Genomic DNA, 22,332 nt, shown 5'->3' with positions numbered 1-22,332 from the left:
ATGGCTGCCACCTGTATAACCCTAGTTAAGAGAAGGGTGAAAAGCATGCACTGAAATGCTCATCGGCTTGAAGGAGTGTTTATTTATCTGTGTATGTGTCAGAGTGGTGCAACTAAATATTTTGAATTAAAAAAATGTTTGGTTAAACGGAAAAAGGCGGTTTGCTGAATGACATGGAACCTCAATTACTTGTTTCTATTGCAGTCTTTACCCTTTTTATGACATTTATGTGACTGTAAACTTTACAGAACCTCCACTTTGTTTTGCTTACCTTCACAAGTTGGTACAGCGTTACTCCATGTTCCATCTGCTGTGCAGTATCTGTAATTCTTTTTAGAAAACATTATGTACCTGCAAAGAACAAAAAAAAAAAAGACGTGTACAAGTATAATCAATGTAAAACCAAACAAATAAGCAATTAAAAAAATGCTAAACATACAGTAAAACAGTAGATTTTCTGAATTGCTGCTTAATTAATTGTTAATTAATTAAGCCTGAGAGCTTCCTTTAGCTCCAGGAGGTGCGTGGGCGAGCATCCTCTCTGCCCCTAATGTGCTCCCATTACCGGGAGATAGAGATGGCCCAAATTGTTCGCCCGCGAACAGTATTCCGCGAACTTCCGCTATTCGCATTCACGGTGAACAGCGAACAATTGGCGTGTTCAACCTGCCCCCTATACATCATCATAGAGCTAATCTTTGACCCCTTACCTCACAGTCAGCAGACACCAGGCTGCCAATTAGCTAACACCCCTTCCTGGACCCCTCACCTCCCTATCAAAAAGCAGTTGTGGTGACCATATTGGATCAATTCTCTCTTCGGGCTGCTGACTTTTAGTGAGAGCAGGGTCAGACTTGCTGCAGATAGGTAGGGAAAGTATTAGCTAGGCCTGTGTACTTGTTCCTCTCTTGCTGTGAAAGCACCCCAAACTGCCCTAGTGAGGCACATCGGTCTCCTGTGGTTTTGTGTGTGTGACACTCCACAGCCCACTGACACCCAGAGCAGTGTGCACACTACTGCTGTTGCCTCATTAAGTTCCAGACACAGAACCACTCCAGTGCATTATTATTTCACTGTATTCTGATAGTACTATTGCATTTCTCTGTGTGAGACACTCCACAGCACACTGACACCAGCGCTGTGCATAGTGTGATTTCTGCCCTTTAGGGATTAAAACCCGACTTTGCGTCAACTCTGTAATTTTTGGTGGGACTTTTGGCACGGATCCCCCTCCGGCATGCCACAGTCCAGGTGTTGGACCCCTTGAAACAACTTTTTCATCACCTTTGTAGGTTTTAAAATTCACCTGCCCATTAACGTCTATGGCGGTTCGCATGTTTGAGAACATTTGCGCAAGTTTGCTTTCACAATTCCCAAAATTTGATGTTCACGACATCTCTACTGGTAGTGTTCTGTGCCTTGGCAGTAGCACTGTGTGGCGGGGAAGCATGCACTGACAGCCACACATGCGCAGAAGACCAAGACTGGCTGTGACTGGCCAGATTACCATGGTCTTACAATCCAGAGGGTAGTGGGGTGGAGACACTATTATTATTATTATTTTTTATTTATATAGCGCCAACATCTTCCGTAGCGCTGTACATAGTACAAACAAATAATGGGGAACAAATATACATAAGAAATACAAGACACTGCACAGTCATGACATTGAATAGAATAAATACAGATACATACATAGTTGATATGTAGTTGGTACATATACATATGTTAAAATTACAGCAGTATGAGAAACACTAGGAGGAGGTCCCTGCCCTTGAGAGCTTACAATCTAGAGGGTAGTGGGGAGGAAACAAAGGGGAAGGAAACACCAGGATTAGTGGGTGAGCCAGTGTGCCTTCAGTGCTGCCTATAGCAAATTATAGGCTTGTCTGAACAGGTGTGTTTTCAGAGTACGTTTGAAGGTTTCCAGACTCGTGGCATGACGAACCGGCTGAGGGAGAGAGTTCCAAAGGAGAGGGACAGCCTGTGAGAAGTCTTGGATGCGAGAGTGAGAGGAGGTGACTAGGCTGGAGGACAAAAGGGTCTCCTGTGAGGAACGGAGGGTCCGAGCGGGGAGGTATCTGGAGATTAAAGAGGAAATGTATGGAGGCGACAGCTTGTGTAGAGCTTTGTATGCAAGTGTGAGAAGTTTAAACTGGATCCTTTGGGCAACTGGTAACCAATGGAGGGATTGGCAGAGAGGGGCTGCCTCAGAGGATCTAGAAGAGAGGTGGATGAGACGGGCCGCAGAGTTTAGTAGGGATTGGAGAGGTGCCAGTCTGCTTTTTGGTAGACCACAGAGTAGGGTGTTGCAGTAGTCAAGACGGGAGATGATTAGGGCATGCACAAGCATTTTAGTTGCTTCTTGTGAAAGGAAGGGACGGATTCTGGAAATGTTATTGAGATGGAAGTAGCAGGAGGTAGTTAAAGTGTTAATATGTGGTTTAAAGGAGAGCTCAGAGTCCAGAGTTACCCCTAGGCAACGAGCTTTGGGGGTTGATGCTATTGGGGTGTTCTCTACATTGATTGTGACAATGGGAGGTGGAACAAAGAGCGAAGGTGGAAATATCACAATCTCCGTTTTGCTCATATTGAGTTTAAGGAAGCAGGATGACATAAATGTAGATACAGCGGATAGACATTTGGGGACTTTTGATAGTAGTGTGGAGAGGTCTGGGGCAGAACAATAAATTTGGGTGTCATCAGCATAGAGGTGGTATTGCAACCCAAAAGAGCTTATTATCTGTCCCAGGCCATGGGTGTAAATGGAAAAGAGGAGGGGTCCAAGGACGGACCCTTGTGGTACTCCCACAGACAGTGGGCGTGGAGAGGAGTTGGTATTGGCATAGGAGACCATGAAAGAACGTCCAGACAGGTAAGAGTTGAGCCAGGAGTGTGCTAGGCCCTTGATTCCCAGTGTTGAGAGGGTCTGGAGAAGCAGGGTATGATCAACAGTGTCGATGGCAGAGGACAGATCTAGGAGTATTAGTACCGAAAATCTGCCTTTGGCTTTAGCAACTAGGAGGTCATTGGCAACCTTAGTGAGAACGGTTTCCGTAGAGTGTTGAGGGAGGAAGCCAGACTGGAAGGGGTCCAACAGGGAATTAGCAGAGAGAAAGTTAGACAACTCTGAGTAAATGTGGCGTTCCAGCAGTTTGGAGGCAAAGGGAAGGAGAGAGACTGGGCGGTAATTAGAAAGGGCAGTAGAGTCTAAAGAGGGTTTTTTGATTAGTGGTGTTATGATAGCTTGTTTAAATGAAGAAGGGAAAATGCCAGTTGAGATGGAAAGGTTAAACAGTGTTGTTAAAGCAGGAATGAGGGGGGAGGAGAGCTGGGGGATAAGATGAGAGGGAATAGGGTCTGAGGCGCATGTAGTAAGATGAGCTTTAGAGATTAGTGAAGAAAGACGCTGTTCAGTTAAGGCAGAGAAGATTGTTAGCAGGGAGGGGGTTTGAGTGGGTGAGTGGTTATGTGGAGAGGGATAGTTAATAGTAGGGGAGCTGCCAGGAGGAGAGGAAAAAGGAAGAGGTGGATTGGACCGGTGAAGAGGGTTGCTTTTGAAAGCTGTTCTGTAGCGTTTCAATTTTGCTCACAAAATATGCTGCAAAGTCCTCTGCAGACAAGCTTGTGGTTGTAGGGGGAGGCGGGGGGTGGAGAAGAGAGTTGAAGGTGTTAAAAAGTTGTTTAGGGTTATGGGATTGTGAAGAAATAAGTGTAGAGAAGTATGACTGCTTTGCAAGTGAGAGAGCGTCCCTGAGCTGGAGCAGCGTGTTTTTATAGTGGGCGAAGTCATCTGCGTTGGAGCTTTTCCTCCACTGCCGTTCTGCTGCCCTGGACTGTCTTTTCAGTTGTTTGATGGGTTCAGTCAGCCAGGGCTGTCTGTTGATGCGGCGGGGGCTGAAGTTGGTGAGAGGGGCGGCTGTGTTCATGGCAGCAGAGACTGTCGTGGAGTAGTAGATGGATGCTGACTCAGGGTCAGTGTAGGATGACAGGGAGACCAGGGGTTTTAGAGAATCAGCTAGGGAGCAGAGGTCGAGGTTGCGATAATTCCTGCATAAGCGTGATGGCTGCACTACAGTAGCTGGAGGAGGCAGGGAGGGGCTGATTGTAAACGTTATGAGATTGTGATCTGAGAGGGGGAATAAAGAGTTATTAAATGTGGAAACTGGACAGAGGCGGGTAAAAACTAGGTCCAAAGTGTGGCCATCTTTATGGGTGGAGGTTGAGGACCATTGGGAGAGGTCATAGGATGAGGTGAGTGAGAAGGAAACACGGGAGTTAGCAGATGAGGCCGTGAGCCTCCACTGCAACCTACGGCAAATTGTAGGTTTGTCTGAAAAGGTTTGTTTTAAGAGTATGTTAAGGCTCGTTTCCCACTGTATATTGGCGGTAGCGATGGGGTGTGTTGCTCCCGCCGCACTGCTAGAAGTACTGCTAATCCCCTGCCTCTAATATGCTTATTCATAGATCCGGAACAAGCATATAGATCAGGTGCTCTCACTAAAGTCTGACTGGATTAGCTGCATGCTTGTTTCAGGTGTGTGATCCAAATACCTCCCAACTTTTTGAGATAAGAAAGAAGGACACATTAAGACACACCCCTGCCACACCCCTAACCACGTCCCCACCACACCCATACCACACCCATCACTATGCATATCACAAAGAATTCAGAATTAAAACATGTAGTTTTATCATTAACACTACTCTGGTTCTTTCTATCCTCATTAATTTTGTTCATTTTTACTCTTGAAATAAGAAATATATAAATTTAATTGATGGGAATAAAGTTTCGAGTCTGTTAAAACACATTTTTCAGTAGAAAATGCATGCAGGTTGAAATTTGAAAAAGTAGAATATCGTGCAAAAGTACATTTATTTCAGTAATTAAACTTAAAAGGTGAAAGGAATATATCAAATAGACTCATTACATGCAAAACAAGATATTTCAAGCCTCTATTTATTATAAATGTGATGAGTATGGCTTACAGCTTATGAGAACCCCAAAATCAAAATCTCAGACCATTAGAATAATGTGAAAATGTTCAATATTCTAGGCTCTAGGGTTCTTAGTTTCACATTTCAAGTTGAATTACTAAAATAGACATTTGCACAATATTCAAATTTTTTGAGTCTCATCTGCAAATTTACACAGATCTTTAACAAAGGACAAATGAGGGAGAAAGAGGGATCGAGTACCCAAAGAGGGACTTTCCTTCCGAAACAGGGACTGATGGGGGCTATACTGCAGCCAAAGAGGTCAGCAGGACACCAGGCAACAGGTATTTTTTAAAAGAAAAAACATATGGCAGCCTCCATATACCTCTCACTTCTGTTGAACTATTCTGTTCAGCTAGCTTGATCCCTTGTGTATAATAAAGATAAGCTACAAAAATATACTGCCAGTGAATTAAACTTACCCTGGATTACAGAAATAAGTTACTCTTGAGCCAAATTCAAAGGTTTCTGCTTCAAAATCCCCATTATCTGTATCCCCAGGGTACCCGCATGACCTCCCTGTGAAGAGAAAGAATTTTGTGCTGTGTTGATTATTTAAGTAAATTACATTCTGTATTATCAAGCTAAAGCAAAGTGAACAATTGTGGGAGATGATTATGAATACAACTTAAAGAGACTCTGAAGTCTCCTAAAAATACTGTTTTTATTGTAAAAATGTGTTAAACATTACTGTCCTACCTAAACTACCACTGTACACTAACTAAATCCCCCCTAACTCCCCTGGGGGCAATCCGGGGCAGCGCTTCTGTGAGAGGCAGAGCTATGAGCCGCAGCTCTGCCTCTCAGCGCGTCTGTCAACCCGTATCACCGCCTCTCCCCGCCCCTCTGTCTTCCTTCACTGAGAGGGGCGGGGGAGAGACAGAGATCCGCCGCTGATAGACAGGCATGGAGGCAGAGCTGTGGCTCATAGCTCTGCCTCCAACAGCAGCAAAATCCATGACCAAGAAAGTCATGGATTTTGTGGGGGAGAGGGAGGGGGGAGTTAGGAGGGATTTAGATAGTTTTCAGCGGCAGGGATGCAGCGGTTTAGGTAGGGCATAGATGTTAAACACATTTTTACAATAAATACAGGATTTTCAGGAGACTTCAGTGTCTCTTTAAAGGGTACCTGAACTGATGTACAGTATCACATGATGAGATACTGTAAGTATGCATGTGTACAATCCTGATCTTTCTAAGGACTTGTTCACACTTGGTTCATTAGTGTGGGCCATGGAGCAAAAAATACTCTGTAATCTGACTGCTGCATGTTTTCCACGCGTTTCGCAGTCCTAGCTGCTTCATCGGAGATAGGTGAATATGCAAGTGGGGTCCCTTAAATACCCCTGTTCTGCCCTGGGGAAAATCACAGCTAAATGCCGCTAAGGATTCCAGGGTGTGTGGCCAGGGTGTGTGTGTCACCAACATGCCGTGCGTACATCATAATATAAAGTCATCATCACTAAGGGCTGGTTCACACTTGTATCATAAAAATGCAATCCACTATTACCTATTATTATTAACATTACTATTACTATTGACTGTCTGGCATGAAATGTTGGCGATTTTTCAGTCATTTGGTATTCCTGTTCAAGAGAACAAGAATGACAACCCCATGGCCCCCAAGACACCCCAGTGTGAACTAGCCCTTAAAGGCTGTGTTTCTGTTTTATTTTTTTCCTCACTGTAAAGAACAAGAATCCGGGGATCTTTTCCAGTGCCATTTTCATTACACTATTTTCACTGATAATTAAACATCATAAAAATAATGTCAGCTTGTGACAGGTTCGCCAGGTACATCCCATCTTCTAATAGACAACTTCCACAGAGGACAGGTGAACTATAAACCAGGGACTCTGTGACAGAAAACCTCAGAATATAATTCAGAAAGGGAAGATTAAAGGCCAACTATCAATAACCAAGTGCTCTAAAATTACAATGTACAATTGTCTAAGTAGCCGTGTAAGCATTTTCCTACTTTTCATGTTAAACATCAGAGGCCAAAGCTGTAATTCATTGTGTGTAAATTTTAGCTGCATTGGAATGATTCATTAGCAAAGGGGAGTAAGAGCTCTGATGCAGAGACTACAGAGTACAACAACAACCACAAAAACTTTAGTATGAAAATCCTGATATCAGAATATCAGATTTAACACACAAAAGAGAATGTTTATTTATGCTGCAGCTCAATACATTTTAGCATGCTAGTTCTGCACGTCACTGCATTATTCTCCTCAGACAACCCTCAAAGCCTGAGTTTTGTCTCTCTGAGTGAGCTATTCCTCTCTGAGTGAGCTACTCAGAGACAAAACTACAGCTGCAGTTTAGGCCTGTTATCTGTTAACGATAAAGTACAACACAGGATTAACAGACGTAGGGAGAGGGATTCCCCTCTCCCCTCACTGAATCCAATACCACTCCATGAAAGGAATTTGATAACATTAAAAGGAAGAGATTTAAGCAACGGAACAAATAAAGCACTATTTAGGAACACTTACACAAGCCATCTCCAGCTCATGCTAATAGATAGTTATCCTTTTGTCCTTTAAGAATGGGCTAGAAAGAGGGGGGGGGGGGGGGGGAGGGGAGGAGAGAGAAAGAGAGAAGGTGGAAAGGGGGAGAAAAAGAGGAGGGAGAAGGGGGAAGTTTGGGGATGGGAGAGACAGGCAAGGAGGAAATAGATATCCTTAGCCAAGAACCTTCAAACCTATGTAGAGGATTTAAAGACTTTCAGATGGGAGTGCAAAGGCCAACTGGCAATGCCTACATCAGCAGAAGTGTAGATAATAGGTAACAGTGTCGATAATTCCTCAGGGGAGCTGTTTAGGTTTTTGTGGCCCCAAGTGGCTATAATTTGTGGGCCCCCTGCCCATCCCCCCCACCCCCCACAAAGGGAGTGGCGTGCAAAGCCACAAATCTCTGATCTCTTTTGTCCTCCTGTCCTGTGTCACCTCTGTACCCCTGTGTTACCTCTGTGTCTCTTGTCCCCCTGTGTCACCTCTGTTCCCCTGTGCCTATTTTGTCCCCCTCCATGTCACCTCTTGTCCCCCTCTGTGTCACCTCTGTTCCCCCTGTGTAACCTTTTGTCACCCTCTGTGTCAACTCATGTCCCACTGTGCCTCTTTTGTCCCCGTGTCACATCTTGTCCCCCTCTGTGTCACCTCTTGTTCTCCTTTTTTCACCTCTTGTCCCCCTCTTTGTCACCTCTCTTGTTCCCCTCTTTGTCAACGAGTCTTGTCTCACACACTGTGTTCCCCCTGTGTCACCTCTTGTGTCCCTATCTTCCCTTTGTCACCTCTTGTGCCCTCCAGCTCCCCCCATCACCTCTTTTACCCACTGTTTCCCCTCGTGTCACCCCTTGTGCTCCCGGATCTTCCCCCTCCCCCCGGTCACCTCTTGTCCCCCTGGCTTCCCCTTTCTCAAGCAGGAGGAGGGAGATTTCTGTCTAGCCTGTACTCTGAAAAGAGTACAGATTTCACTCTTTCAAGGAAGTACAATAGGAGAGCTCCGACAGCTTTCACAATTCATAGCTGGCTGCAAGTTTCAAAATGACTTGTATGGCGGTATGATATGTGTTTCAAGCATTTTTTAACAAAAGGGAATTGTCACTTTTACAGTTCCAATTCAAAATGAAGAGTGAAGTAAGTCATTACTTACGTTTGCAGAAGGGTTTATTTTCAGACCATCTAGAGTTTCCCTCACAGGTAAGAAAATTTTTAACCATAGGAACACGAACATATCCAGGGTCACAGTCATACCTCACAACAGATTTTACTGGAAAGGTTGTTTGTCCTCGATGTTCCTCCTTTAACATGCTATTCTCGATTGGCGGAGGACTCCCACAATCACCTGTAAAAAAAAAGTTGTTGTTTTTTTTAAAAAAAAGGTAAAATTCCCCCTTTTCCTTTTTATTTACATTGCCCTTTACCAAGAGGCTTTCAGTAGAAGAAAAAAAAGTTGGTAGCATTGAACCACAGTAATGGTTGCTGAAAGGTTAGTGTGGGGGTCTTAAGGTACCGATAACAGTGCAATCTCCCAAACAAAAGACAGTACAATCGATCAGATCAAGTACCGTCAATGATCATTCTACTCATCATTCCGCATCAAGTACGTTTCTCCAGTAGGTCCCAACGCGCATAAGCTTGTCTCAGATCAGTATATAGTGATGTGTACAGGGGAAAAGAATTGTGATCAAACAGACTAAACAGGTGGCCTTTCAGTTTTGATTTAAACTTGTCCAGGGTTGAAGCTCTCCTAATTAAGTTTGGCAAGGCATTCCACAGGGTAGGGGCAGCATAACGGAAAGCTCCGGCTCCAAAGTTTTTTAGTTAACTGTGGGGGTGGTCAAGTTATTGGATCCTTTTGATCTGAGGTTGTGGGTGGTGTAACACAGTTACAACAAATCCTTCAGTTTTCCGGAACCTGGGTCATGTATGGATTTGAATGTTAGCATGCCAGTTTGGAAAAGGATTCTTCCTTTTACAGGTAGCCAGTGTAGTGAGCAAAGGATTGGTGTTATATAACAATGGCGGGGTTGGCTTGTTAACAGTCAATTCTGTACTAGCTGCAGGCAGTGTCTTATTTGGATGGCCTGCATAGAGGGCATTGCAATAGTCCTGCCATTTTGGTGTCGATACTCGATAGCATGTATGGGTGGTTTTGCTATTAACTGCTAAAGTCAGCATTTAATTACCCCAAAATGACACAAAATTATGTATATTTGCAAAATTACTGTTCCTGATTATGGTTACAACTGAAATTGATTACATTTTTTTCTGAAATTTCACATTACGATTTTACATCCTAATTGTGAATAGAGATGTCGCGAATGGTTCCCGAACCGTTCGCTGGCGAACATCTCAGCATCTCTGGGCCCTGTACTACTTCCAGGTCGCTATGACCCGGAGTAGTACGCCTGCGCTGGCCTGGTGGTGTGCGTCCTAGATCGCGCTCCTGTTGCCGGGCACTTTCTGCGCATGTGCGTGACGTCATGAGTGACGTCATGCTCATGCGCAGAGAGTGCCCGGCAACAGGATCGCGATATAGGACGCACACCACCGGGCCAGCGCAGGCGTACTACTCCGGGTCATAGCGACCCGGAAGTAGTACAGGGCCCAGAGAGATTCGCCCGGCGAACGATTCGGGCCATCTCTAATTGCGAATTATGATGCAAAATTACAATAATGCAAAATTTGTGCTCATCACTAGTTCCCATAGCATTTATATGTGCACCCCTCAGCAGTCATTCTTACCCCCCTACCCTTGAGCCCCATCTTCATCCACCACTGGCCACCTCTCTCAGTGATCCAATGGTATTACACATAATAACACGTGTCGGGTCAAGGTGGAGAAGTGACCTTGCGAGGATGGAGATGATAGATGACGGACTTACAGAAGAGTGCGCCCAGACAGGTGAGACTCTTCTCTCCTGAAGACTCTGTGGGGGCCCCTGGGAGCAACAGTTATGTTAGGCCTCGTACTCACGAGGCACAAATGTAGCAGGTCGGCCATTAAAGAGGGACAGAGATGCGGCGGAAGCTGTCGCTGAAGGTTCCTCCTCCCCCACCGGAAGCTCCATACATTGTGTATGGGGTTGCTGTCGCTAGTTCGCATACACATGGCGGACTAGCAACAGTTGCGGCGACGGTTCGGGGCGCGCGCGTCATACAACACGCGCGTGCCACGTGGTTGCGGCGACAGTTGTAGCCCGTGTGTATGGGCCATTAGGGAGAGTGCTGGGGGTCTTGGCAGCCCACTCTGTCTATACCAGTCAGCATACAAGTAAACACTTCATGCTCTAGAATTTTATGCTGAGTCAATTCTGGTTTGTAACCTTTAACCACTTCACAACTGAGGGGTTTTACCCCTTGAGCACCAGAGCAATTTTCACCTTTCAGTGCTCCTTCCATTCATTTGTCTATAACTTTATCATTACTTATCACAATGAAATGAACTATATCTTGTTTTTTCCGCCACCAATTAAGCTTTCTTTAGGTGGGACATTATGCCAAGAATTATTTTATTCTAAATATGTTTTAATGGGAAAATAGGAAAAATGTGGGAAAAAAATCATTATTTTTCAATTTTTGGCCATTATAGTTTTTAAATAATGCATGCTACTGTAATTAAAACCCATGGAATTTATTTCCCCATTTGTCCTGGTTATAAAACCATTTAAATTATGTCCCTATCACAATGTTTGGCGCCAATATTTTATTTGGAAATAAAGGTGCATTTTTTTCAGTTTTGCGTCCATCCCTAATTACAAGGCCATAGTTTATAAAGTAACAGTGTTGTACTCTCCTGACATAAATATTTAAAAAGTTCAGTTCCTAAGGAAACTATTTATGTATTTTTAATTGGAATTTTTTTAATTTTTTTTTTTAATTACAAAAAATAATAATTGGGGAGTGTGGAAGGTAATGAGTTAATTTTTTGTGTAAAAGTAATCTATTTGCATGTGAAAAATGGTTTAGGGTGTAGTTTTACTATTTGGCCACAAGATGGCCACAGTAACATTTTGTTTATGCGACCTGCAAGCGTCCGGAAGGACGCTTGCAGGAAGTGCTATGAGGCCGGGAAAGTTTTTTTTTTCTCACAATGATCGCGCTGCTTCTCGTAGAAGCAGCGGATCATTGTGGGGCTAAGATCAATGAATGGGAATGGATTTTCCCATTCATTGAGCTCTGGGCGAGCGGGCGGCAGCATGCATGCGAGCGGGAGTGCGCGCATGAGCGAGCGAGAGCACGGGCAGCGGCGGGAGCGCGGGAAGTACGGATTTCTCCGTCCCTGGTGGTAAAAGGATGGAAAAAGGGACTGAGAAATCCGTACGGCTGGGGGTAAAGTGGTTAAAGTAAATCTTTAATTTAAAAAAAATGCCCCTGGGGGATACTTAGCTCAGAAGGGGGAAGCCTCTGGATCCTAATGAGGCTTCCCGCGTCCTCTTCACCTTCAGCATTGGCAGTCCCCAAATATCACGTACAGCAACATTTATAATATGCGCTCCTGCACAGCCGCAGTATCAGCTTTCAGATCGGGCTCAGGTGGAAATAACCAAGGCTGTTGGGTCTGCTCTACTGCACAGGCGATTCGTGCCTATGCAGTAGAGCTGACCCAATCAGACTCGGCTATTTCCGCCTAAGCCGATCGGAAAGCTGATACTGCGCCAGCACAGGAGCGCAGATTTTAAATCTTACAGTGCACAACTGCACCTGCGCAAAGCTCGTCAGCACTTGTCGGGGGACAATCAGTGACTGATTATCCTTTCACCCTAAGTCTATTGCTTACCTTGTACTATATGCACAATATAATATTGTGCATATAGTACAAGGTAAGCAATAGACCTAGGGCACCTGCATAGCACCCCCTAAAGAAAATCTTGGAGCCGCCACTGATAATATTGATTTGTACATTTGTATTATGCAATACTTTTTGGGATTCACCACTTGCTGGATGGTGATGTTTTTATTTTTGGCATATGTCCCTAATAAACATTTTTATTTTTGGACAGAATTGAACTTGTTTTGCATTTACTTGCATCCGCTCTGGATAGCTTTCTTCAGTATTGAATATATGTATGCTAGCTTCACATTGCTCAAATAACAATCATTGCTCCACTTAAAGCTAATCGGAATTAAAAAACAAATAAACAAACAAACAGATACTTACCTAAGGAGAGTGAAGGGTCTGGGTCCAATAGAGCCTACTCGCTCCACTCATGTCACCACATTTGAATTCCACGCCACAGGAGGCTTCGGAAGTCTAAGGCCCGGTTCACATTAGCGGTGGCTATCCGGAATAGCCGTGCCGCAGCCGCACCGGAGCCGCACCGCATGCTGGCCGGACGAAACGGACGCACGGCATAGCAATGTAAGGCTATGCCAGTGTTCACATGCGTCCGATTCGTCCGGACCGGAGCCGGACCGGATCCGGACTCCGGTGTCCGTTCCAACATGCGCTATTTTTGGGTCCGGCTCCTCCGGCAGCCGTATCCGGGGCGGAGCCGGACTGCACCATCCGGCCAATGGAAACCAATGAGAACCGGAGAGCGCACAACACACTGGCAAAAAATCCGGATGTTCTACCCCACTTCCTATGAGGATTGTTGCGGCGATATTGGCTGGGGACACATGGGCAACCATTTTGGAGTGGAGCAGCACGAGCTGGAGATGTTGGCAGCATGTTGGAGGTGGAGGTGAGTGCTAAACAGCGGAGGGCCTGATTCCACAGGCCCCCCTTCTGCTGACCTCCCAGACCCCAACATTTTTTTTTTTTTTAACGTGACTTTTGCCAAACGGATCCGGATCGCATCCGGATGAACACCTGATGCAACCTGACCGGATCCGGATCGGATCCGGATCAGAACCGTACGGTTCCGATCCGGATCCGGTCCGGATCCGGTCAGGCCATCCGGTCCGTTTGGCTGAAAACCGCTAATGTGAACCGGGCCTAAGCAGTGCCGGATCTACCATAAGGCACTGTAGGCACGTGCCTACAGGCGCCTTATGATGGAAAGGCGGCTCACTCCTCTCCCAGAGTGCCTCCCTCCCTCCTTCCCTATGCAGAGTCCTGACAAGAGTGAAAATGTGAGGATACTTACCCAGCTCTCTGCATTACACTGATGAGATCTCACTTCAGTCGGAGGCATCTCTAGCTACTTACTACTGAGGTTCCTCTAGTTACCTAATACTTGGAGGCACCACTAGCTACTTAAAGAGGAGCTGTCAGCCATACATACTATATCAGAAAAAAATCCTCACATTTATTAGTAGATTAATACTTGCTCTGTTTGCATAACATATGTAAACTGAAATCAAAATGTGGACAGTGCAATCACTGTCCACATTTTGATTTCAGTGTGAGTTTTATATAGTGAATAAAGAGAATTCTGCTTTTGTCAGTTTCCATTTTGGAATCCCTGTGTCTGAATCCAATCCTGATGTCATTTCCTCCCTTACTCTGTTCCCTCTCCTCTTTCTGATTTAGTTTTCTTGCACACCCTTCTCCCAGTCTTCAGACACTCTCACACAACTCTGCAGTAAGAAGTGCATCCTCACAAATCATTGTGTGGCTTTGCAGACCTGGTTTATTTGTATGGATCGGATTTCAGCTGAGTCACTTTCTCAGCTTCTCAGCACAAGAAATATTGGCCAGTCAGAGAGGAAAAAATGTGTGGAAGGGGAAAACGGGATTGAAAGAAACTTCAGCCAATCGGGCTGCATTAATTATGCAAGGGAAAAGGGGAGGAAAGTAAAGAAGAAGAAAAAAACAGCATGCATTGCAACTTCCCTTTTGTGACAGATGTACCAAATAGGAACCAGGGGACCTTGTCAAATATACTCTATTAAAATGAAAATTAAGACTGATTTTTAACTTTTGGATTGCCTGGTTAGCATCCTTATTATTTGTTTACCATATAAAAATAGAGAAGGGTTTTTAATTTTATGCCTGACAGTTACACTTTAATATTGAGAGCACTTCAGGCTACCTAATAATAAAGCACACCTGTAGCTACCTATGACAGGCAAGGGAAGTAAGGTAGAAGTGACATCTGGGCCAGCCAGCATGCTTGCAGTGTTGCTCTTTGCTCAGTGGGGGTTTGTAGGTTCATGGAGGGTGTAGTCTAAGGTGCCAGGAGATCTGTGCCTATAGGCTCCTGTGAGGTAAATCGGGCCTGAGTCTAAGGGAGCCTGAGTGCTCCCGAAGACAGGTGGCTCTGTACTGCGCGTGCACGAGCGTGAGAGAGAGGATCGAGAAATCAAATACTGCTACCAAGGGTGACAGCGCTGGAACGTGGAGACTGTGAGAGGTCTGGGAAGGCTCTATAGGACCCAGAGTCTTCCCTCTCCATAGGTAAGTAACCATTTGATTTTTGATTTTTAATTCTCATTAGCTTTAAAGCCAGTTCACAACTCACAGTGGACGGAGGAGATGAGGGTGGAAACCAGGACTACCCACAGCATGGCAGAAACACATTTTCTCTCCATAGAAGATGTCCAAAGCTGAAAATGTCTGTAACTTGTACCCAAATCTATAAGAGACCAAGCCAGAATTCATAAGTAAATCAAGAAAGTACATTATTAAATGAAAAACAAGGACACACAGGAACAGATACAATACAATAACATTTCTATAGCGCTTTTCTCCCACAGGACTCAAAGCTCTTAGGCTCTTTCAGATTCAGTAATTGGCAGTAGGATGAAGTATTCACACAACAAAAGTTATATTTCTGCAAATGCCAAACTGAACAAATGCCAAACTGAACAGGTGGGTTTTCTGTCTGGATTTAAACACGTCCAGGGATGGAGCTGTCCTGATCTACTGAGGTAAGGAGTTCCAAAACGTAGGGGCAGCATGACAGAAGGCTCTGGGACCAAACGTTTCCAAGTATGACATACTATATATTAAAGACACAGGAACACAACTATATACTAAAGACGCAGGAACACATGCTATATACTAAAGTTTGCAAGAACAGCATTGACTCTGTTGACAGCATTGACTGATTTTGTTTTAACAAGTTATGAAAATTGGGGATGCCTAAAAAGGATCTAGAATCCTCCAAAAACAAGACAAACAAAAATGAGACACTGGGAGCCCCACTTGGTGTACTATGCAGGGTTCCATATCAATAGAGTGCTTGGGGCCCCATGTAAAACTAACACAGGGGCCAAAAGCTCCTTTGTTACGTCACTGGCTCTGGCCAATGGTGAAGAACGATAAACTGGGATCCTAAGCAAGGAAGTAGCTTTGGCTCATCCCAGGGGTGTCGCTAGCCCTATTTTGGGGGGGCACGTGCCCCCAATCTGTTCTGGAGTGCCACGGATCCCAGCCGCCGCCGCCGCGTCACTCAGAGCTCAGGATCAGGTGGCGAGCCGGCGACCAATCATGCGGGCGCTAGGACCCTGCGCCCGCACTGATATGCGGCAGTGACATCACTTCCGCATATTGAGCGGGTGCGTCCGGTGCCCGCTGGTACTGGTCGGGTCGCCGCTGATCCTGAGGTCTGACTATACTGCCAGGTAAGGGGGGGGGGGACGGCGGCGGCTAGAGGGGGGCCTCCCTGTCACTCACTCACTACCTGGGGGGGAGCGGCGGCGGCTAGAAGGGGGCCTCCCTGTCACTCACTCACTACCTGGGGGGGAGCGGCGGCGGCTAGAGGGGGGCCTCCCTGTCATTCACTCACTACCTGGGGGGGAGTGGCGGCGGCTAGAGGGGGGCCTCCCTGTCATTCACTCACTACTTGGGGGGGAGCGGCGGCGGCGGCTAGAGGGGGGCCTCCCTGTCACTCACTCACTACCTGGGGGGGAGCGGCGGCGGCTAGAGGGGGGCCTCCCTGTCACTCACTCACTACCTAAAGGGCCTCCCTGGCACTCAGTCACTGCCTAAAGGGCCTCCCTGTTACTCACTCACTCCCTAAAGGGGCTCCCTGGCACTCACTCACTCCCTAAAGGGGCTCCCTGGCACTCACTCACTCCCTAAAGGGGCTCCCTGGCACTCACTCACTCCCTAAAGGGGCTCCCTGGCACTCACTCACTCCCTAAAGGGGCTCCCTGGCACTCACTCCCTAAAGGGGCTCCCTGTCACTCACTCACTCCCTAAAGGGGCTCCCTGGCACTCACTCACTCCCTAAAGGGCCTCCCTGTTACTCACTCACTCCCTAAAGGGGCTCCCTGGCACTCATTCACTCCCTAAAGGGGCTCCCTGGCACTCACTCACTCCCTAAAGGGGCTCCCTAACACTCACTCACTCCCTAAAGGGGCTCCCTGGCACTCACTCACTCACTCACTCCCTAAAGGGGCTCCCTGGCACTCACTCACTCCCTAAAGGGGCTCCCTGGCACTCTCTCACTCCCTAAAGGGGCTCCCTGGCACTCACTCACTCCCTAAAGGGGCTCCCTGGCACTCACTCCCTAAAGGGGCTCCCTGGCACTCACTCCCTAAAGGGGCTCCCTGGCACTCACTCCCTAAAGGGGCTCCCTGGCACTCACTCCCTAAAGGGGCTCCCTGGCACTCACTCACTCCCTGAAGGGGCCTCCCTGGCACTCACTCACTGCCTGAAGGGGCCTCCCTGGAACTCACTCACTGCCTGAAGGGGCCTCCCTGGCACTCACTCACTGCCTGAAGGGGCCTCCCTGGCACTCACTCACTGCCTGAAGGGGCCTCCCTGGCACTCACTCACTGCCTGAAGGGGCCTCCCTGGCACTCACTCACTGCCTGAAGGGGCCTCCCTGGCACTCACTCACTGCCTGAAGGGGCATCCCTGGCACTCACTCACTGCCTGAAGGGGCCTCCCTGGCACTCACTCACTGCCTGAAGGGGCCTCCCTGGCACTTACTCACTGCCTGAAGGGGCCTCCCTGGCACTCACTCACTGCCTGAAGGGGCCTCCCTGGCACTCACTCACTGCCTGAAGGGGCCTTCCTGGCACTCACTCACTGCCTGAAGGGGCCTCCCTGGCACTCACTCACTGCCTGAAGGGGCCTCCCTGGCACTCACTATCGGGGTACCTGTCACTCACTACCTAACTGGAGGCGCCTGTCACTCACTAGCTAACCTGGGGGTCCCTGTCACTCACTGCCTAACTTGGGGGGCTACCATATTAAGGGGGCATTCTGCCTATTTATGTGAAATGCTGTCTATTTATGTGCCTCATGACTGCTGAATTTGTCTTGTTGGGAGCCTTATGATTTGTTGGGGGCCTCATGATTGCTGAATTTGTCTTGTTGGGGGCCTCATGATTTGTTGGGGGCCTCATGATTGCTGAATTTGTCTTGTTGGGGGCCTCATGATTTGTTGGAGGCCTCATGATTGCTGAATTTGTCTTGTTGGGGGCCTCATGACTTGTTGGGGGCCTCATGATTGCTGAATTTGTCATGTTGGGGGTCACATGATTGCTAACTGCGAGACTACGGGAAAAGCTGAATCCTTATCATATGAGACAATAGCATTAAACCTACTTTTTTTAGCTTTTTAAAACAGAAAATAAAACTGGGAGGTTCTAAAAAATTGAATACATTTTTCAGGAGTAGGATGGATGAAATTGTTTATCTTCACAGTTTATTTTCAACTTGGATTTTCCATAATGTTCATGTATGAGTTAAAACGTTTGTACAGTATTTAGTTTAAATTGCTGTTGCCACTTTGCGATAGATAAGTGACTTTTGGGTTGCAGTTTGGGCACTCGGCCTCCAAAAGGTTCGCCACCACTGTCCTAATCTGATGTCCCACCATTGCTAGGTTCATGTAAATTTGTCTCCACCCGTTACTACACCTACATTCTGGTCCATGGCCCACCCATTTTTCGGTGCGGCGCGATAAGCACGCCGCGCAACGTGATCCTCATATGTTTGGCACGCTAGCTGCAGTGTGCTGAATTCTGCTGCCTACAGTATGTACAGTATACGCTGTTCTCTAGTGCCTGCACTGTGTGCTGATTTACCTCCAGTGTGTACAGTGTAAGGTGTTACTCTGTGCCTTTACTGATTGTAAACCAGCTATATTGTATGCTGATTCCTGCTACTTTCAGTATGTACAGTATTAGCTGTAAAGCCTGGTACACACATACAATTTTGATTAGCCAATTTTAGCTCTGTTCATAAAATTCATTGTCTGTTGGCCCACTTACTGCACGAGGGTGGTAAAATTGGGGGTCAGTGATTGACCAATCAAAATTGTATGTGCGTATACATCTTTGATCTATGCCTATACTGATTGTAAATTATCTAAATAAAGGACAGGGGGCTCCATCCAATATTTCGATGGGCAGGCACGTTATCTGTAGCTTACACCGCTGCTAAGTTCATGTACATTTGGCCCCACCCATGGCCACGCCCACTCACCTCATGGCCACGCCCATTTTTTGCCGCTGCGCAGATGACTCCCTTCCTGGTGCCCACAGGTGCCCCCAATCTCCAAGGACCCTAGAAACGCCCCTGGCTCATCCTAATGGTCCTTTAGGCAATGGGAGATGGGACAGAGATATTGACAGCTGGACCCCTGACACCCACTAGGCCCCAGGCACAGCCACTGTGTGAGAGAGGCATAGGCAGAGGAAAAGGGATGGTTTCTTTTTACCACGGCAGCTTCAATAATAAGATAATGCAGCAAATAGAGAAGGTCCCCACATGGGTTTCCCTGGTTCCGGAGGCCCTGGTACAATAACAGCCTCTGGCCCTCTCTATTGCTATGCCACTGACCAGACCTGCATGTGAAGCCAAGTCTTATTTCCTCTGTAGCTATACTAACAATACTGTTTCTTCAGTAGGGATGGGCTTCCGATTTCCGCAGATTTCACAGAATACCGCATTACCGAGAAATGTAAGGCCAATCACAAAACTCACAAGTATTGGGCTAGCCAGAGATATAGAAATACAGCGTATATAAATATAGAGGATTCTGCAAAATAGCTGATTTCCGTAGTAAACATTTTTTTCTTAAATTACCAAACTTTATTAAAGGGAAAGTCTGAAGTAATGCCTTATTCGCGTCTATTTTTCCGTGCACGATTGTATGCTTACAAAATTACGCATTGGAAAGGGGAATGTACGCATAGAAGAGTTCCTGGTAGAAGCATTTACAGTGGAATTAATGCGTATATTTCTCCGCATAATGGCATAAGCGTCTTCTCAAACTACACTTTGCACTACGCGTAATTGCGTATTTTAACGCGTAGTCCACGAAATGCATACGAAGTGAATATTTGATTTCAAAGCCGTAGTTTGGCGAAGTGTATTTGCGTAAAACTACACGTAGTTCCAGCGTAGCGAAGTTGGCTGACCACGACCATCCCTGACGCCAATAGACTACAGTTAAAACTGAAAATAGTGTCCCTAAATGGAGAGGTTATTAGTATCACTACAAGTCTGCTCCAAAATCACTCCGAAATAGCATGCCCTCTTGCAGATCTAAGTGATATAAGGCTTACTACAATAACCGATGAGCAATGTAAAGGGGCCCATACACCTAACGATTTTCCCGCCGATATACAGCCGGTTCGATCACAGTGATCGAAACGGCTGTGAAATCGCTGCGCACACCGCTGACAGAACGATCGATTTCCGTCCGAAATCGATTGTTCCCTTCGATTCCCGTCGACCCATCCGTGCGGAAAATTTTTCTCGGTCGCCGGCGGGTCGGGAGTGCGTCGATAGAAGCGTTCGAATGCCCGATGACCGACGCAATGCAGCGGGTATACATTACCTGCTCCGCCGGTGCGAGTCCCGCTGTCTCTGCTGTCTTCTCCGCTCTGGTCTCCGGCATGCTCCACTTCTTCCTGCCCGGCAGGAAGTTTAAACCGTAGAGGGCGCTCTTCTGTTAAAACTTCCTGCCGGGCAGGAAGAAGTGAAGCATGCCGGAGACCAGACCAGAGCGGAGAAGACAGCAGTGACAGCGGGACTCGCGCCAGCAGAGCAGGTAATGTATGCGGGGGGGGGGGGGGGGGGGATGGCGGGGAGAGCGGCGGCAGCACCACCACCACCACAGATTGTGAACGGTTTCAGGCTGAAATCGATTCACATTCTGTTTGCAGTAAAGGTGGCCATATAATCCCTCTCTGATCAGATTCGATCAGAGAGGGATCTATCTGTTGGTCGAATCTGATGGCAAATCGACCAGTGTATGGCCACATTTACAGAGCAGAAGGAAATGGAATGAGATCTAAACCTTACCTTAGTTAGTTTTGTGCTGCAGAGAGCTCCAGACTGACCAGCTGAGTGGGGAATAACATTTCCTGGCAGTGATCTTCACCAAGTTTAATACCTCGCTTGCCCAATTCCCTGAATCCTTGGTTAATAATTACACCTCCTGTTTACCAACTCAGATTTGGAGGACAGAGAGTACCAGTGAGAAGAGCCTGTGGTTATGCGTCACTTCTATAGCCTTTGCTAAGCTAGACATAACTGTTGTATAGCAGCCTTAATAAGACAAGTCAGAACAGATTTGTTTTGCACAAATTTTGCTCATTTTGTTTTGCATGCTAATTCACATCTGCAGTATGTTAATGTCTATATTTTTTATCTTTTGTTCTTAAAGAGAACCTGTAACAAAAAAAAGTTCCCCTGGGGGGTACTCACCTCGGGAGGGGGAAGCCTCAGGGTCCCAATGAGGCTTCCCCCTCCCCTGTAGCTGCAGGCAATCCAGTGCTGGCTTCCCCAATGTGTCCCGGAATCCTCCCAAGACAAGCCTGAGAAGTGCTGATAAACGCTGATTTTTTTACTGAGCGGAGAGCCGATACTGTGTCTGCACTGGCGCCGGGAAGGTAAATATTTACATCCCCTCTGTTCGCAGAGCTTTATCGCCGCCGCCGTGGGACCGAGGAGGACGGGGGAAGCCTCAATAGGATCCGGAGGCTTCCCCCCACCCGAGGTGAGTACCCCCCAGAGGAGGTTTTTTTTGTTACAGGTTTTCTTTAAAGGGATACTGTAGGGGGTCGGGGGAAAATGAGTTGAACTTACCCGGGGCTTCTAATGGTCCTCCGCAGACATACTGTGTTGGCGCAGCCACTCACCGATGCTCCGGCCCCGCCTCCAGTTCACTTCTGGAATTTCTGACTTTAAAGTCAGAAAACCACTGCGCCTGCGTTGCCATGTCCTCACTCCCGCTGATGTCACCAGGAGTGTACTGCGCAGACACAGACCATACTGGGCCTGCGCTGTGCGCTCTTGGTGACATCAGCGGGATCGAGGACACGGCAACGCAGGCGCAGTGGTTTTCAGACTTTAAAGTCTGAAATTCCAGAAGTGAACCGGAGGCGGGGCCGGAGCATCGGTGAGTGGCTGCGCCAACACAGGATGTCTGCGGGGGACCGTTAGAAGCCCCGGGTAATTTCAACTCATTTTCCCCTGACCCCCCTACAGTATCCCTTTAACTAGTTAACCGTTAAAGGGCTTTTTCCCCGATGGACCAGAGAAATGTTCACATTTCAGTGCCCCTCCCATTCAGTTGCCAACAACTTTATCACTTCTATCACAATAAAATGATCTATATCTTGTTTTTTTGGCTACCAATTAGGCTTTCTTTGGGTGGTATGGTTTTCTAAGAATTATTTTATTCTGAATGCATTTTAACGGGAATAATGATACAAAATTTAAAAAAAATCATAAATTCTCAGCTTTCGGCCATTATAGTTTTAAAATAAAACGTGCTACTGTAGATAAAATCCACACTTTTTATTTGCCCATTTGTCACGGTTATTACAATGTTTAAATTATATTCCTGATACAATGTATGGAGACAAAATTTTATTTGGAAATAAAGGTGTATTTTTTCAGTTGTCAATGACCATGTCAGATCGCATTGATGCCGATATTGATCACTGGCACTTAGATCGGTGAATG

At 46.6% G+C, this 22,332-nt stretch overlaps 1 protein-coding gene across 3 annotated transcripts in view; it reads right to left on the bottom strand.

The window, feature by feature from the left end:
- Positions 1-20,761, bottom strand: part of LOC137529187 (complement component receptor 1-like protein) — a 118,526-nt gene extending 97,765 nt beyond the window's left edge. For all 3 annotated transcript variants that reach the window (XM_068251205.1, XM_068251206.1, XM_068251207.1), the window contains exons 1-5: positions 20,665-20,761; positions 14,915-15,028; positions 8,656-8,847; positions 5,421-5,517; positions 272-351 (exon numbers count right to left, since the gene is read on the bottom strand). In XM_068251205.1, the coding sequence (XP_068107306.1) occupies positions 272-351; positions 5,421-5,517; positions 8,656-8,847; positions 14,915-14,984 (439 nt within the window). In that variant the 5' untranslated portion in view covers positions 14,985-15,028; positions 20,665-20,761. The remainder of the gene's footprint in view (positions 1-271; positions 352-5,420; positions 5,518-8,655; positions 8,848-14,914; positions 15,029-20,664) is intronic.
- Between the last annotated feature and the right edge of the window lie 1,571 nt (positions 20,762-22,332).

The sequence above is a fragment of the Hyperolius riggenbachi genome, chromosome 1, assembly GCF_040937935.1.
Source record: "Hyperolius riggenbachi isolate aHypRig1 chromosome 1, aHypRig1.pri, whole genome shotgun sequence".
NCBI classification, from domain to species: domain Eukaryota; kingdom Metazoa; phylum Chordata; class Amphibia; order Anura; family Hyperoliidae; genus Hyperolius; species Hyperolius riggenbachi.
Note: the sequence above shows the minus strand (reverse complement) of the source record. Positions and strands in the feature narration are given on the sequence as shown.